This window comes from Rhincodon typus, chromosome 12, assembly GCF_021869965.1.
Source record: "Rhincodon typus isolate 14 chromosome 12, sRhiTyp1.1, whole genome shotgun sequence".
Lineage (NCBI taxonomy): Eukaryota > Metazoa > Chordata > Chondrichthyes > Orectolobiformes > Rhincodontidae > Rhincodon > Rhincodon typus.
The window spans coordinates 43,936,898-43,953,930 of NC_063343.1; the positions used below are offsets into that span (position 1 = coordinate 43,936,898).

Consider the following 17,033-nt stretch of genomic DNA (forward strand, 5'->3'; position numbering starts at 1 on the left):
CCTCCAGCTCCACACCTTGTTATCTCAGACTCCAGCATCAGCAATTCTTACTATTTCTTGATGAACACTGCTTTTTTCCCCAAGTTGCTTTTTCGCTGATGCTAAGTTTCTGAGATTCAGAGAGAAAGGCAGAAAATAACTTTCAGTATCACTAATCAATCCACATTGCTTCTTCTGTCCTTTGTTACTCAAAGGTTGTTGTTGATGGGCAGTTCCTTTGCAGATGCTGGTGTCTGACACTGATCCGACTGGATTGTTACAGACAACTTTTCATCTCTAAACATGTGAATTTATCATCCAAGTGTGAGTAAAACGAGACATGCAAATTTCTTGATGCTTCACTGAGTTTCAGTGTCTCAATGGTAATTCCAGTTTGTGTATTCCATACAGGCTGGTCAGGCGATCACGGCAGCTATAATTAGATCAGCAGAGTTCTCATTTAGAACTATATTAAGTCCATGGGAGTCTCAGGTATTAAAGTCAAATGATGAAATGTGAATATTTGTAGACCAGGAGATAATAAGGACTGCAAGATGCTGGAAGCTAGTGTCAGTAAATGTGGAGCTGGAAAAGCACAGCAGGTCAGACAGTATCTGAGCAGCAGGGAAGTCAATGTTTCACCCCTTCGTCCTGACAAAGGGTTTCGGCCCGAAACATTGACATGCCTGCTCCTCAGATACTGTCTGACCTGCTGTGTTTTTCCAGCTCCATATTTATTGACACAGAATATTTGTAGACCATTTTCACTATGATCATAACAACAGCAGCTAGAGTAATTTGACACATGGCAGTACAGGGACCTATTGAACATCAGCCCATTTTTCCACACAATATCATAAGCTGAGTAAAAATCTGGAAAAATGCTTCCAAACTTTGAAGAGTAAAGGGTTAACAAAACCAATACTCTGACAATAGCTACTAAGGATCTACATCCTTTCTTTTTCTTTTATCGTGTGCTGGTAAGTAGAGTGATTTGGTACAATTTTTTTTTCATTTCATTTATCTAGTATTTGATATTATAGTAGGACTAAGTTAAGCTTAGAGTAAAAATGGCAGGAGATCCCAGACCCGTGTTATCCTCCTCTTACTCAATGTGGGAGCTCAGGGACGTGGCTGATGTCCCTGACTCCTACACATGCAAAAAGTGTGTCCAGCTGCAGCTCTTGTTAGACCACATGACGGCTCTGGAGCTGCGGATGGACTCACTTTGGAGCATCCGCGATGCTGAGGAAGTCGTGGATAGCACATTCAGCAAATTGGTCACACCGCAGATTAGGATTGCTGAGGGAGAAAGGGAATAGGTGACCAAAAGGCAGAAAAAAAAAAGCAGGAAGGCAGTGCAGGTGTCCCCTGCGGTCATCTCCCTCCAAAACAGGTATACCGTTTTGGATAGTGTTGGGGGAGATGGCTAACCAGGGGAAGGCAGCAGTAGCCAGGTTCATGGCACTGTGGCTGGCTCTGCTGTACAGAAGGGCAGGAAAAAGAGTGGAAGGGCTATAGTCATAGGGGATTCAATTGTAAGGGGAGTAGACAGGCAATTCTGTGGTCAAAAACGAGACTCCCGAATGGTATGTTGCCTCCCAGGTGCACAGGTCAGGGATGTACAGGACATTCTGAAGGGGGAGGGTGAACAGCCAGCTGTCGTGGTGCATATAGGCACCAATGACATTGGTAAAAAAAAAAACAGGATGAGGTCCTACAAGCAGAATTTAGGGAGTTAAGAGCCAAGTTAAAAAGTAGGACCTCAGAGGTAGTAATCTCAGGATTGCTACCAGCGCCACGTGCTAGTCAGAGTAGAAATGAAAGAATAGGCAGGATAAATGAGTGGCTTGAGAGATGATGCAGGAGGGAGGGGTTCAGATTTCTGGGACATTGGGACCGGTTTTAGGGGAGGTGGGACTATTACAAATCGGACAATCTACATCTGGGCAGGACTGGAACCAATGTCCTCGGGGCTGCTTTTGCTAACGCTGTTGGGGAGGGTTTAAACTAATGTGGCAGGGGGATGGGAACTAAATGAGGAGGTTAGTGGACAGTAAGGAGGTAGTAACTAAAGCCTGAAAGGAACTAGATAATGAAGTCAATGTGACTAAGGGGAAGAGTAGGCAGAGAGCAGATGATGAACGCAACGGGACAGGTGGTCTGAGGTACATTTGTTTTAATGCGAGAAGTGTAGTAGGTAAGGCAGATGAACTTAGGGCTTGGATTAGTACCTGGGATTATGATGTTATTGCTATTACTGAGACTTGGTTGAGGGAAGGGCAAGACTGGCAACTAAATATCCCAGGATATAGATGCTTCAGGTGGGATAGAGAGGGAGGTAAAAAGGGTGGAGGAGTTGCACTACTGGTCAAAGAGGATATCACAGCTGTGCTGAAGGAGGACATTATGGAGGACTCGAGCAATGAGGCAATATGGGCAGAGCTCAGAAAAGGAAGGGTGCGGCAACAATGTTGGGGCTGTACTACAGGCCTCCCAACAGCGAGCGTGAGATAGAGGCACAAATATGTATACAGATTATGGAAAGATGTAGGAGCAACAGGGTGGTGGTAATGGGAGATATTAATTTTCCCAACATTGACTGAGATTCACTTAGTGTTAGGGGTTTAGATGGGGCAGAATTTGTAAGGAGCATCCAGGAGGATGCAGTAGAGCAGTATGTAAATAGTCCAACTCGGGAAAGGGCCATACTGGACCTGGTGTTGGGGAATGAGCCCGGCCAGGTGGTTGAAGTTTCAGTAGGGCATTACTTTGGGAATAGTGATCACAATTCTGTAAGTTTTAGAATACTGATGGACAAAAACGAAAGTGGTCCGAAAGGAAGAGTGCTGAATTGGGGGAAGGCCAACTGTAGCAAAATTCGGCAGGAGCTGGGGAATGTGGATTGGGAGCAGCTGTTTGAGGGTAAATCCACATTTGATATGTGGGAGGCTTTTAAAGAGAGGTTGATTAGAGTGTAGGACAGACGTGTCCCTGTGAAAATGAGGGATAGAAAGGGCAAGATTAGGGAACCATGGATAACAGGTGAAATTGTGAGACTAGCAAAGAGGAAAAAGGAAGCATATATAAGGTCTAGGTGACTGAAAACAGACGAAGCTTTGGAAGAATATCGGAAAAGTAGGATAAATCTGAAACAAGAACTTAAGAGGGCTAAAAGGGGTCATGAAATATCTTTAGCAAACAGGGTTAAGGAAAATCCCAAAGCCTTTTATTCGTACATAAGGAGCAAGAGGGTAACTAGAGAAAGGGTTGGCCCACTCAAGGTCAAAGGAGGGAAGATTCTTAATGAGTACTTTGCATCGGTATTCACTGAGGAGGGGGACATGATGGATGTTGAGGTTAGGGATAGATGTTTGATTACTCTAGGTCAAGTTGGAATAACGTGGGGTGGGGGGAAAAGTGTTGGGTATTCTTAAAGGCATTAGGGTGGACAAGTCCCCAGGTCTGGATAGGGTCTATCCCAGGTTACTGAGTGAAGCGAGAGAGGAAATAGCTGGGGCCTTAACAGAGATCTTTGCAGCATCCTTGAGCACGGGTGAGGTCCCGGAGGACTGGAGAATTGCTAATGTTGTCCCCTTGTTTAAGAAGGGTAGCAAGGATAATCCAGGTAATTATAGACCGGTGAGCCTGACATCAGTGGTGGGGAAGCTGCTGGAGAAGATACTGAGGGATAGGATCTATTTACATTTGGAAGAAAATGGGCTTATTAGTGATAGGCAGCATGGTTTTGTGCAGGGAAGGTCATGTCTTACCGACTTGATAGAATTCTTTGAGGAAGCGACAAAGTTGATAGATGAGGGAAGGGCTGTAGATGTCATATACATGGACTTCAGTGAGGCGTTTGATAAGGTTCCCCATGATAGGCTGATGGAGAAGTGAAGTCGCATGGGGTCCAGGGTGTACTAGCTAGATGGATAGAGAACTGGCTGGGCAACAGGAGTTGTAGTGGAAGGGAGTTTCTCAAAATGGGGAACTGTGACCAGTGGTGTTCCACAGGGATCCGTGTTGGGACCACTGTTGTTTATGATATACATAAATGATCTGGAGGAAGGTATAGATGGTCTGATTAGCAAGTTTGCAGATGACACTAAGATTGGTGGAGTAGCAGATAGTGAAGTGGACTGTCAGAGAATGCAGCAGAATATAGATAGATTGGAGCGAACTATACGGTAAATGGAAAAGCCCTGGGGAAAATTGATACACAGACAGATCTGGGTGTTCAGGTCCATTGTACCCTGAAGGTGGCAACGCAGGTGGATAGAGTGGTCAAGGAGGCATACGGCATGCTTTCATTCATCGGACGGAGTATTGAGTATAACAGTTGGCAGGTCATGTTACAGTTGTATAGGACTTTGGTTCAACCACATTTGGAATACTGCGTACAGTTCTGGTCACCACATTACCAAAAGGATGTGGATGCTTTGGAGAGGTTTATTTGTGGTTTAGCAATCTCTGCTGGGTTTGATGCAGACATATGAGCAAGGAGCAGGAATAGCCAATTGGTTACAAAATTAGCTTGCTGATAGGATCATAGGGTGGTGGTAGAAGGGTGTTCAGACTGGACGCCTGTGACCAGCAGTGTGCTGCAAGGATTTGTGCTGGGTCCACTGTTCTTCATGAGCACAAACAGAAGTTGCTGGAAATGCTCAGCAGGTCTGGCAGCATCTGTGAAGAAAAAAAATCAGAGTTAACATTTCAGGTCCAGTGACCTTTCCTCAGGACTGATGGTAGCTGGGAAAACATCACTTTATATCTGTTGGTCATAATCTATATAAATGATTTGGATGGGAATATAGAAGGCATGGTTACTAAGTTTGCAGATGACACCAAAATTGGTGGTATAGTGGATAGTGAAAAAGGTTATCTAACAGTACAACAGGATCTTGATCAACTGGGCCAGTGGGCTGAAGAATAGCTGATCGAGCTTAATTTAGATAAATGTGAGATGTTGCATATTGTTAAGACTAACCAGGGCAGGACTTACACAGTTAGTGGTAGGGCACTGGGGCCTGTTGTCAAACAGAGATACCCAAGGGTGTAGTTACATTGTTCTTAGAAAGTGGTGTCATACGTAGACAGATTGGTGAAGAAGATATTTGCCATGCTCGCCTTCATTGAGTGCAAAAGGAGGGACATCATGGTACATCTGAACAAGACATTGGTAAGGCTACATTTGGAGTACTGTTATAATTCTGGTTGCCCTGCTCAAGAAAGGATGGTTTTAAACTGAAAAGGGTGCAGAAAAGATTTGAGGATTTTACAATGACTGGAGGGTTTGAGTTATAAGGAGGGGCTGAATCGGCTGGGGTGCTTGTCCCCTGCAGTATAGTGGGCTGAGGGATGACTTTATAGAGGATTATAAAATCATGAGGGACATAGATGAGGTGAACATCAAAGGTACTTTCTGAAGGGTCTGTTTCTGTGTTGTATGACTATATGACTCTGAGCAGACCATTCATCCTCTAAAGCCTTCTCCATCAGTTACTAAGATCATGGTTGACCTGATTGTAACCTCAAATCTACATGACTGCCTACCACAGATAACCCCACTGCTGAACAAAACTCTCTCCAGCTCTGCCTTCAAAACAAGCTTCCAAAGGCTTTTCAGGAAGAGACTTCCAAAGACTCACAACCCTCTAGGAGAAAGAGTTCTGCCTTCTTTCTGTTTTAAATGGGTGATCAGTGACCCCTAGTTCCAGATTCTCCCATTACTGGTATTATTCTTTCCACATTCATGTTGTCAAGACCCCTCAGGATCTCATATGTTTTAATTAAGTTGATGCTTCAAATTTCCTCTGGAGGTTCCAGTCCCAGATGATTGTTTGTAAAATCCATGTTTTCAACATAGCACATTCAGCTTTGATTTCTACAGTTTCCCAAAGATTCAAGGAGTGTCTTGTGGCTGCTGCAGGTTCTTGTGTTTGTTGGTATTATTGAAAAAGAGCTCTGCAGTCAAGACTCCTTTTTCTTGTGTTGATAAGATGTTCATTATAGGTCAGATTTATATTTGCTACTATGTATCTGCCACGTCTGAAGGTATTACTCCTTGATACCCAAAAGATACTTTGTGACCTGATGGAATAAATGGTTTACAATGGCCTGGCGAAAAATAAATGAATCACAATTGTTGTCAGGGAATTGAACACAGAGCAGGTAAGCCAGGTTTCCAGTGCTCTCAACTCTCTACAATATGGGCTATATATGAAAACATATATATGAGCCCACCAATCTCAACCACCCTCGTAACAGAAACATATATACACAGATAAAATTTGTTTGTTGCAGGAATGAGTATTAGCTTGCTGTCTGAAACTGGAATAATCTAATTTTCCAGTGTATCAAAATTCCCACACATTCCCAATTTAGACATTATTCAAACAATAAAGTCCAAAATATTACCACTGCTGCGTTGGGCGAAATCTGATTGTAATCTCGATGGGTAATTCCACATATTATTGCTACTCCCTGAACATTCATTTCAATGTTTACTATTTTCTTCCAGCAAACACTGTTTCAGTATATGCTGCCTTAACAATGGTCAATTGCCTGATTTTCTCAAGAAGGGTCCTGACCCGAAACATCAACTTACCTACACTCCTGATGCTGCCTGATCTGCTGTGTTCATCCAGCTCCACACGGTGTTGTCTCAGACTCCAACACCTGCAGTTCATGCTATCTCTCAATTGCCTATTTGTTAGTGTGACTTAAATCTCCCAAAAAGAGTGAGAGCTGTTGATTCTTTTAGGTTCTTTGAGGCAATGACAAGGACAGTTGTTAAAGGGCAACAGGTAGATGTAGTAAATTTGGATTGCAAGATATTCAATAAGGTGCCACTTGAAAGGTGCACAAGATAGGAGTTCATGATATCAGGGATAATGAATTGAGGATTGGTTAACACACAAAAACAGAGGAGTTGGGATTAATGAGTCTTTTACAGATTAGAAGATATAACTAATGGAGTACCACAACGATCTCAATAATTCACCATCTGTATTAATTGGAGGACAGGGCAGAATGTAATGTATCCAGATGTGCTGATGATACAGAAGTAAGTGAGAAGGTATGTTGTGATAAGGACATAACAAATCTACAAAGGAACACAGTACATTGAGAGAGTGAACAAAAACTTGGTGGAAGAAGTTTAATGTAGAAAAGTGTAAGGTCATGCACTTTGGTCGGAAGAATCATAAGACTGACTTATTTAAAATAGAGACTCCAGAAAAGTACATCACAGGAATCTGGGTGTTCATGAAATAGGAAATGTTAGCATGCAGGTGCAGCAAGTATTTAAGAAGACAAATGGAATTTTGGCCTTCATTGCTGAGAGATTAGAGTTTAAAAAATTAAGGAAATTTTGTTACAACTACACTGGATGCTAGTGAGAACGCACCTGAAATACACTAGGCTGTTTTGATCACCGTATTTAAGAAAGGATATACTGATATTACAGACAGTTCAAAAGAGATTCACTAAACTGATTCCTGAAATGAAAGTGTTGACTTATTGAGACTGACAAACTAAACTGGACAGGCCTTTATTCATTAGACTTTAAAATAATTAGTGCTGATCTAATTGAAACATACAAGATTCTGAGAGGGCTTGACAAGGTAGATGTTGAGATGATGTTTTCATTAGTGGGAAAATCTCAAACTGGAGGACACAGTTACAAAATACCACTAATTAAAAATGAGATGCAAAGCAATTCCTTCTCCAAGACGGCAGTGAATATCTGGAATTCCCTACCCCATTGAGTTGTAGAGACGAGATAATTGAAAATATTTAAAGCGGGGATGGACAGATTTTTGAAATATGAAGGAGTTGAGGGCTATAATAAACTGGTACAAAAGAAGAGTTGAGCCTTGGGGCAGTTTAGCCATGAACTTTTTGAATGGCAGGACTGGCTTTACGGGCCAAATGGCCTATTTCTACTCTTATTGCTTATGATGTGGAGATGCTAGTGTTGGACTGGGGTGGACAAAGTCAGAAGTCATACGACACCAGGTTATAGCCTAACAGGTTAATTTAAAATCACAAGCTTCATCGCCTGACAAAGGAACAGTGATCCGAAATCTTGTGATTTTAAATAAACCTGTTGGATTATAACTAGGTGTCGTGTAACTTCTGACATATTTCTTATGTCCTTATGACTCCCTCAGTGTATAGCACTTGCACTCAGCAGTCAAATTTCTTCCAAATGGTGGCATAACTGTGACTAGGAATTAGGATGGGAGAGAGGCTTAATTTTATTGATAATCAATTTATAGATAAATGTTCGCCAGGACATCAGAATGAACACCATTTTCCTCTGGAATGGCAAATGGAATCTTTTACATCCAGCTGAGAGTACAAATGGACTTTTGGTGGAATGTGCCATTGAGACAACAATACTTCCAACAGTGTGTTTCTCCTTCACTGCTTCACATTCATGAAGGTCCATCATTTGAAATGACTCTTCAAATGATCAGATGTTTCCACTCAGATCCCTGGTGTGTGAAAATGGAGTGTTTTTTTTTAAAAGACCAAGTAAAACAAGTGTGTTCTCAGCCCATTTCATTTGGATAGCCAAGGTACACATTTTGAGAGCTGAGTTACCCAGGACAACTTTGGGCATGGGGTCAAGAATGCTGTTAGGATTGGGTAATGGTTCAGGCTTCATTTGTGGGGAGGGGTGTCTGGTAGCCATGGTGGGGAATCAAGTGTCCTTTGAGATTATTAACTGTGGAGAAGACGGTGTACAAAAGCTGCATGAACCCTTTGTAACTGTGCAATCTGTCAAGAGGTGTCATCCTGTCAAGAAGTGTCGGCCTATCAAAATATGTTTCATGGATGACAGTACTATTCCCATTAGAGTGTAGTCTGAAAAATTAAAGTTTAAGTGTAGAATTATTTTTTCTCTTGTATGTATGGGTACTTGTAGATACTGAGCAAGTTGGCATGGTGGGTAAAAGGGAAAGGGGGGTGAGTGCTAAGTAGGCATTGTGGGTATAAGGAACCATGTACAATGGATAGAGGGGATTAGGTGTCAGGGATTGGCATGAGTAAGACATGGGGAGTGTCGGGGGGGTGGGGGGGGTGGTGAGGGAGCGTTGTGGTGAAGGGAAGCAAAGGAGATGCAAGGGATGAGGGCTGGAGAAAGGCTTTGATATTTTATTCTTTTGTTTTAAATTTTTGACCACAGCACTGAAGCCCAAAGGCAGCTTTTCCACTCAGCCTACCTCAGAAACTAGCCACCTCCTCAGCTATTTCCAGGCTAATTGCTCAACTGCCAATCCAGCTCCCAACTCCCTGTGAGACTAAATATGTTATGCAGGTGGCTAATATTAAAGGTCAGGTTTGCAGAGCCAGGATTTCTCCATCCTCTGCATACCTGACCCAGGAACAAAAATCTGGTCCTGTATGTTCAAGTCACCAAAGTATTGTTTGTTCTGACAGTCCTCAGATAAAAGTCCTTCTAAATGAGTCAGGCAGACTCCTTAAATCCAAAGAAACAAATTACACACTACATACTCAAAAAAATCTGACTTACATAAATTTCAATTATTACCATTTCTGAATTTTAAGAGAAGTAATCAGTATTTTGTTTGTTCCTGAACAATATAAAGAATGTGCAAAATGTTGCATTACCGTTACCAAACTGAAGAGTGTGAAGTATGCAGATCTGAGGTTACCCCAGTTTTTGTAATCGCCGTGATCCGTATTTCCATAGAAATAATATCCAATCAGTGCAAAAACAGTCATCAGTAAAAACAGGAGGAACAGGACGAAGAAAACACTCTTCAATGTACTCACCAGGGCAGTAGACAGCACCTATAGAGCAGAAATGAATAGTTATTTCAAAAGAAGCTGTAGGTAACTTTAAGAAATAATCACTCCTTAATATTAATTCACATCAAAATTTTAGATTTTACCTTTGAAACGGTCTAAACAGCCTTGGTCCAAAGACTGACACAGGAGCTGAATTCCAGAGGTGAGGTAAGAGTGTCTGGCCTTGCAGGGTATTGCCCTAGGCCCTACATCTTCAGCTGCTTCATCAATGACCTTTCCTTTATCATAAGGTCAGAAGTGGGGATGTTCGCTGAAGGTTGCACAATGTACAGCACCATTCACAACGCCTCAGATACTAAAGCAGTCAACATCCAAATGCAGGAAAATAAATGATATCCTGGTTTAGGCTGATGAGTGGTAACTAATATCCGTGCCACTCAAACACCAGGCAACGACCACCTCTAACAAGAGAGAATCTAACTATCACACATTGACACTCAATAACATTACCACTAAAGAATTCCCCACTATCATCATCCTGGAGGTAAGCATTCACCAGAAACTGAACTGGATTTGCCATATAATTACTGTAGCTGCAAAGTCAGATGCAAGGAACATTGCAGTGAATCACCCAGCTCCTGACTCCCAAAAGCCTGTCCACTATCTACATGGCACAAGCCAAGAGTACAATGGAATACTCTCCACTTACCTGGTTGAATGCAGCTCAAACAACACTCAAGAAGCTTGACACAATCCAAGTCAAAGTGACTCACTTGATTGACACTATTTTCACAAGCATTTGCTTACTCCCAAACACCAAGGTTGATTATCATCTGTGTGTACCCATGTACAAGTTGCATTGCAGAAATTTACCAAGGCTCCCAAATAGCACCTTTTAAACACACAGCAAATATTATTTGGAAGAACAAAGGGAGAAGATATATGTGAACACCACTGTCTGCAACTCACCATCCTGATTTGGAAGTATATTGCTGTTTCCTTTTCATTAGGTCAAAATCCTGGAACTTCTTCCTTAACAAGCCTGTAGCACATCTAACTCAAAATTGGCTGCAGTGGTTCATGAAGGCTGCTCACCATATTCCCAAAGGCAATTAGAGATGGGTAATAAATACTGGCCCAGCCGGGACAAAAAAAACCCATTAATTAACCTTAAAAATTAATTTACTTCACCCAATCTATTTACCTGTAAGCCACGAATAAATGAGATTGTCCTGAGTGTTCTGAGTGGTCGCACTATATGAAGCCAGTATAGAGAACGTTTAAGTCTAAGAGGAAGGAAGCGGTGGATAAAGGATAGGCTGAGCACGATGAAATCAAACACATTGAATCCAATCTTCCAATATTTGATTGGGTCAACATAAATTTTTGCTAAGAACTCCACTGTGTAAATGGCCAAGAACAGCTGTTCAGACACCTATCCAAATGGAAGCAAATGATTGTGATTAGAATATTGTATCTGAAGATATCAACATTCTTACACTCTCCCTCCTTTTCCATCAGATAGCTGGGGATCTCCCCATGACACAACCCGTTGCCTTAATTCAAAATATAATTTCCTTTCAACAGGTAAGTAGATCAATCATCATGAAGCCATTTCCTGTTCTACATAAGTAAATAATATCAAGACAAAAATTTATTGCCATTACTTGAGAGATTCAATTGAACTACCTTTCTATTTGGAAATGTTCTAGTCCTGATGTGGACCAAGCTTCTGGATTGGTGACTCTTAGAAATGACCGCAACAGTGCTCATTTGCAGCGGACTGGTACAAAGGGCAGTATTTTGAAGGAGGTGAATCATTCTAAATTTGCTGTCTCCAAATCTCATCTCCATGGTAGCAAAAGTGAATGTATTTTCTATTAGAACTTCCGCTCAAAAGTTGAAACTTAATAAACACCTTTTTCTAAATATAGAATATCAGTTAACAGAAGAAAAAAGCTTGAAAAAAAAACAATTAATCCAGAAAACTAATAGAAACTGACTTGAGCTGACGTCATGCCTATACATTTCTTTTAAGAATCCATGCCCAAGACTATTAGAAGTGAATAAATCTTATGTGTTCCTCCTTTATATTCAGTTTTATGCTTCCAAAAGTCTTCACTTTCCTTTTTAGTGCATATTTACCCCAACAAGTGATGGCACATTCGATATTACTACAACGTATCCCATTGCACTTTCAGGATTAATATTTGTTTTGACATACCCTAGCCTCATATTTGAGGTAGTTTGAAGCTTTTGGGCAGCTTCTTTGCTTACTAGATGGGTATACGTATATTAGCTGTGCTGATTTGAACTTTAATCTCACAGGAAGGCCTGAAACTACAACTCGCTCCTCAATAAAACTGAGAAAAAGCTAGTGAAGGTCTAAGATATTTTCTTCAGCAATATTGTTACACATCTCTGGAACAGGTGGGACTTGAATCCAGGCTTCATGCCTTTGGATTAGAAACCCTGTCACTGCACCACAAGTGCCCCAGTGAAGGTCAAACTATCAGTATGCAATTTAAACACCCCTGTTTGTGACTGGCTCAGAGTGGTCTTAGTAATTGCAGTGATATTAGTGAGGTGTCACACAGAAACATAGAAAATAGGAACTAGAGTAGACCATTCAACCCTTCAAACCTGCTCTATCATTCAATATGATCATAGCTGACCATCCAACTCACTACCCTGTTCCTACTTTCTTCACATACCCACATACCCTTTGATCCCTTTAGTTCTAGGAACCTTATCTAAGTCCTTCTTGAAAACATTCAGTGTTTTGGCCTCAACCACTTTCTGTGGCAGAGATTTCCACTGGCTCACCACTCTTTGGTTGAAGAAATCTCTCCTTATCTAAAGCCCTAAATGGCCTACCTCATATCCTTAAACTGTCATCCCTGGTTCTGGGCTCCCCAGTCATCAGGAACATCTTTCTTGTGTTTACGCTGTTTTGACCTATTGGAATTTTATAGGTTTCTATGAGGTCCCTCTTACTCTTCCAAAGTCTACTGAATATAGTCTTAACTGATCAAGTCTCTCTTCATACATCAATCATGCCACAAATATCAGCCTGGTAAGCCTTTGTTGCACTCATACTATAGCAAAAACATCCTTCTTCAAATAACAACATGAAACTTGCAGGATACTCCAGGTGTGGATTCACCAAGGCTTCAAAAAAGTGCATCAAGACATCCTGCTCCTGTACTAGAATCCTCTGACTATGCAAGCTAACATATCATTTGCCTTCTTCACTGCCTACTTCACCTGCATGCTTACTTTCAGTGACTGGTGCACAAGGACACCAATGTCTTTTTGCACCTCTCCCTTTTTTAAAATCAATGATTATTCAGACAATAATCTGTCTTCCCATTTTTGCTACACATGAAGCATCACTACATCCTCCTCGGGGCTCACCTTTCCACATAGCTTTGTGTCCTTTCCAGACTTGGAGATATTATATTTAGTTGCATATCTAAATCATTAACATATATTATGAATAGTTGGGGTGCTAGCACTGATCTCTGTAGAACCCCATTAGTCACTGACTGCCAAATCAGAAAAAGATTTGTTTATACTTACTCTTTGTTTTCTGTCTGCCAGACAGTTCTCTATCCATGTCAGTACTCCCAATCCCTTGTGATTTACTTTTGTATGCTAATCTCTTATGTGGGACCTTACCTGAAAGTACAAGTAAACCACATCAACTGGCTCCCCTTATCAACTCTATTGGGGAAACTGCAGGAAATGTGGGGCATATACCCTCAAAACAATAGGAATATACTAATAAATTCAACTGTGTAAATATATTTTAAAAATATCATGCTTTTCTTACATTAAAGAATATAAAGAACTTGTTTGCCATTTGGTAATCTGTCTCAAGCGCCACGAAAAGGGAATTTGCTAAAATCGTTGTGAAGATGATTCCTTTGAATATCCAACTCTTCGTAAGTCTTTTAACATAGTTGTGAAACACACCATCTCTCCTAGTAAAATAAATTCAGACAAAATATAAGCATCAGTTCCTTCTACGCAGGTAGTAAAAGCCCCATACCTTGGATTTACTCACCGATTTCTTCGAAAGTCAAAAATTGCTGGCTCGTGATGACCACTGTACTGAAATGGATGGATTTGTTTCCCTAAAGGCATACTCAAATATTATTTGTTTGCTTGCTCAAAAAAATGCCATTACTTTTAACTGCTCTATATCATAGAAAGACTATTTCGGCTTTTGATTCAGAAGTTAAATATTTTCTGCAATATCTTGTTTGCCCATGAAAGATCACAGTATGAAGAAAACAAATTGCTGACATGAAATTTATTTTATAAACAGTTCTAGAATGGAATAATACACAGCAACAGAGTAAACAATAAAAAGAAAGTGATTGTGATGTACTGGCATTCCAGGATGTAACCATATTGAGTGGCAAAACCACAAGCAGGAATAGCCCATTCGCCATTTTGAGCCTGCTATGCTATTCAATAGGATCATGGCTGAGCCATGGCCCTTAAAAAGCTAAAAATGTATCTATTTCTTTCTTGAATATATTCAGTGATATAGCCTCCACAATCTTCTGTGGTAGAGAATTCCAGAGATTCATTACCTTTTGAGTGAAGAAATCTTTGCTCATCTCAGTCACAAATGGTTTATTCCAAATCCTGTGTTCCCTGGTTCTAGACTCCCCAGTTAGTGTGTTCGTATTTCTGTATTGGTTAGCCACATAGTAGGGGGTTCAATGTGGACCTCAACCACCTCCCCCTCCAATTCATCTCTGCTGTTACCCTTGTCCAATTTGTCAGCGACAATGGGACAGATTGTTACTTGTTTTACCCCTTCTCAGTTGTGGTATTGCTTTAAGTTGACATGACACAGCCTTTGCTTTATTCCCTCTTCCAGGGTCTCAATTCGATCATTCACTTCCACAAGATTCTTAGTGAGTCTGCACAGGCCACTGAACTGGGTTTTCAAAAGGGTTCACCTGATAATGGTAGGAGCACTAACACATGTCTCCTAGATGAAAGGTTCAGGTGTTGGCCTCACTTTCATCCGAGCCTGAGAGATTTTCAAGTGTTCTCTTTAAATAGATCTAGCAGGGGTTTGTGGTCCGTTATTATTACAAATTTACTTCCGTAAAGGTAGAGGAGGAACTTCCCGACTCCAAATATGACTGTCAAACCTTCCTTCTCTATCTGGGCATAGTTAAACTCTGCATTAGTCAAAGTCCTGGATGCATATGTTATTGGGTATTCCTCTCTATTGGGCCACATCTGAGCTAATAATACCCCGATGCCATATGGGGAGGCATCACATGTCAATACCAGATCTCGCTTGGGGTCATAGTGTGCCAACACCATAAAGGATGTTTCTTCACTTCCCAGGAAGATACGGCTTGGCTACGTGACCATTTCCGAGACTGACCCTTTTTTAAAAGTTGATGCAAAAGTGCCAGGATGGAGGCCAGATTATGAATGAACTTTCTGTAATAATTCACCAGCCCAAGGAAAGGCCTAAGCCTCAGTACAGATGTGGATGTCAGGGCACCTTTGATCACCCTCACTTTATCTTCCAACAGGTGTAACTCGGTCTTGTCAACTTTGTAGCCCAAGTATGTCACCGAGTTCTGAGGAAAGGCCTTTCGACCCAAAATGTTAACTCTGATTTCTCTCCACAAGTGCTGCCAGACCTGCTGAGCTTTATAAGCAATCTTTATTTTTGTTTCTGATTTGCAGCATCTGCAGTTCTTTCAATTTTTATTTCAGTCACTTGGGGTGCTTAGTACACACATTTTTCCTTTCTAAGGTGAATACCCATCTGGGAGAAATGTACAAGGACTATATCCAAGTTCTCTTAGTGCTCCTTATGGGTCTTCCCTAATATTACCACATCATCTAGATAAATGGGATCCCGGTAGACGTTGTAAGATGTTTTCTGCTGTCCGCTGAAAAATTGCACAAGCTGATGATACTCTAAATGAATATTGGTACATACCCTTATAAGTATGATTTGTAGCATACTTCTGGGAATCCTCATCTGACCGCAATTGCAAGTACACATGGCTCATGTCCAGCTTTGTGTAAAACAGCCCCCCTGCCAACTTTGCGTACAAATCCTCTATGCAAGGGTTTGGGTATTTATCCAGCTGCGAAAAGTGGCCTACCGACCCACTGGGTTTCACAACCAGTACGACTGTGCTGCCCATTCCACAAACTGGACAGGTTTGATGATTCCTTCGCATACCAGCCTTGGGATCATAGTGTGCCAACACTTTAGAGGGTGCCTCTGCCTTTGTGTTTCAGCCAGCTGAATATATATTGGTGCTCCTGTAAGGCAAATGGCACTGGGTGGGCATTGCAGTATCATGGAATTGCCTCCTGGTCAACATGCAAGGTAGCCTTGGCTCGATTTATAAGCCCTAGACCTTCTGGAAAAACTTTCTGGTATTTAATTAGGACTTCACTCAGGCAGCCATTTCCTAATTGAAAAACGTTGAGCCAATCCAGATTAATGTTTGTCAGCCAATTTTGCTCCAAGAAGCTTGGGCCTGAGCCTTTTACTTCAATTAGTGGTAACTGAACTAGCTGCTTGTCATAAGAGACAGGAACTGAAGTTATATCCTTGATCTGTAAAAGTTCCCTGGTATAGGTCTGCATCCAGCCGAGGTCTTGCGCAAACTTAAGGATTGGAATCCAGAGTGAAGTCTGTTAAAAACTGGTTCTGCGATCCCTGATACTGCCATGCCAGTATCGACCTCCACTTGAATTGGATGACCATTTAACCAGACATTTATTTTGATTGAAACAAAAACAGAAATCACTGGAAAAGTTCAGCAACATTTCGGGTCACGTGACCCTTCCTCATAACCGAGTTGAGTTCTGAGGAAGGGTCACTGGATCTGAAATATTAACTCTGATTTCTCTCCACAGATGCTGCTAGACCTGCTGAACTTTTCCAGCAATTTCTGTTTTTGTTTCTGATTTTCAGCATCCGCAGTTCTTTCTGTGTTTATTTTGATTGGTTCTGATTTGGATGTTACTAAGCAATTTAACTGTTCCAAACCTGATGTGGGTGGACTTTCCAGGGTGTGTATTCTCCTGGATACTGGCCTATGCGTTCTCTTACTCAATTTAGGTCTAGTGGGACTCTTTAACTGTCTCGAGTCCACATACCAGCAGCAACTGTAATGGCTTGCCAGCCCAGATCTTGAAGAAAATTTTAACTGTTTGGCTGAGGTTTGGCTTTGTTTTAGGGTTTGCTGTGGGCTGACCTA

The 17,033-nt window shown here is 41.4% G+C and overlaps 1 protein-coding gene across 1 annotated transcript in view; it reads right to left on the minus strand.

Moving 5' to 3' along the window:
* Positions 1 to 13,914, minus strand: part of LOC109915719 (cation channel sperm-associated protein 3-like) — a 23,890-nt gene extending 9,976 nt beyond the window's left edge. The window contains exons 1-4 of the mRNA XM_048603981.1: positions 13,835 to 13,914; positions 13,601 to 13,751; positions 10,970 to 11,200; positions 9,625 to 9,807 (exon numbers count right to left, since the gene is read on the minus strand). Coding sequence (XP_048459938.1) covers positions 9,625 to 9,807; positions 10,970 to 11,200; positions 13,601 to 13,751; positions 13,835 to 13,914 — 645 coding nt within the window. The remainder of the gene's footprint in view (positions 1 to 9,624; positions 9,808 to 10,969; positions 11,201 to 13,600; positions 13,752 to 13,834) is intronic.
* Between the last annotated feature and the right edge of the window lie 3,119 nt (positions 13,915 to 17,033).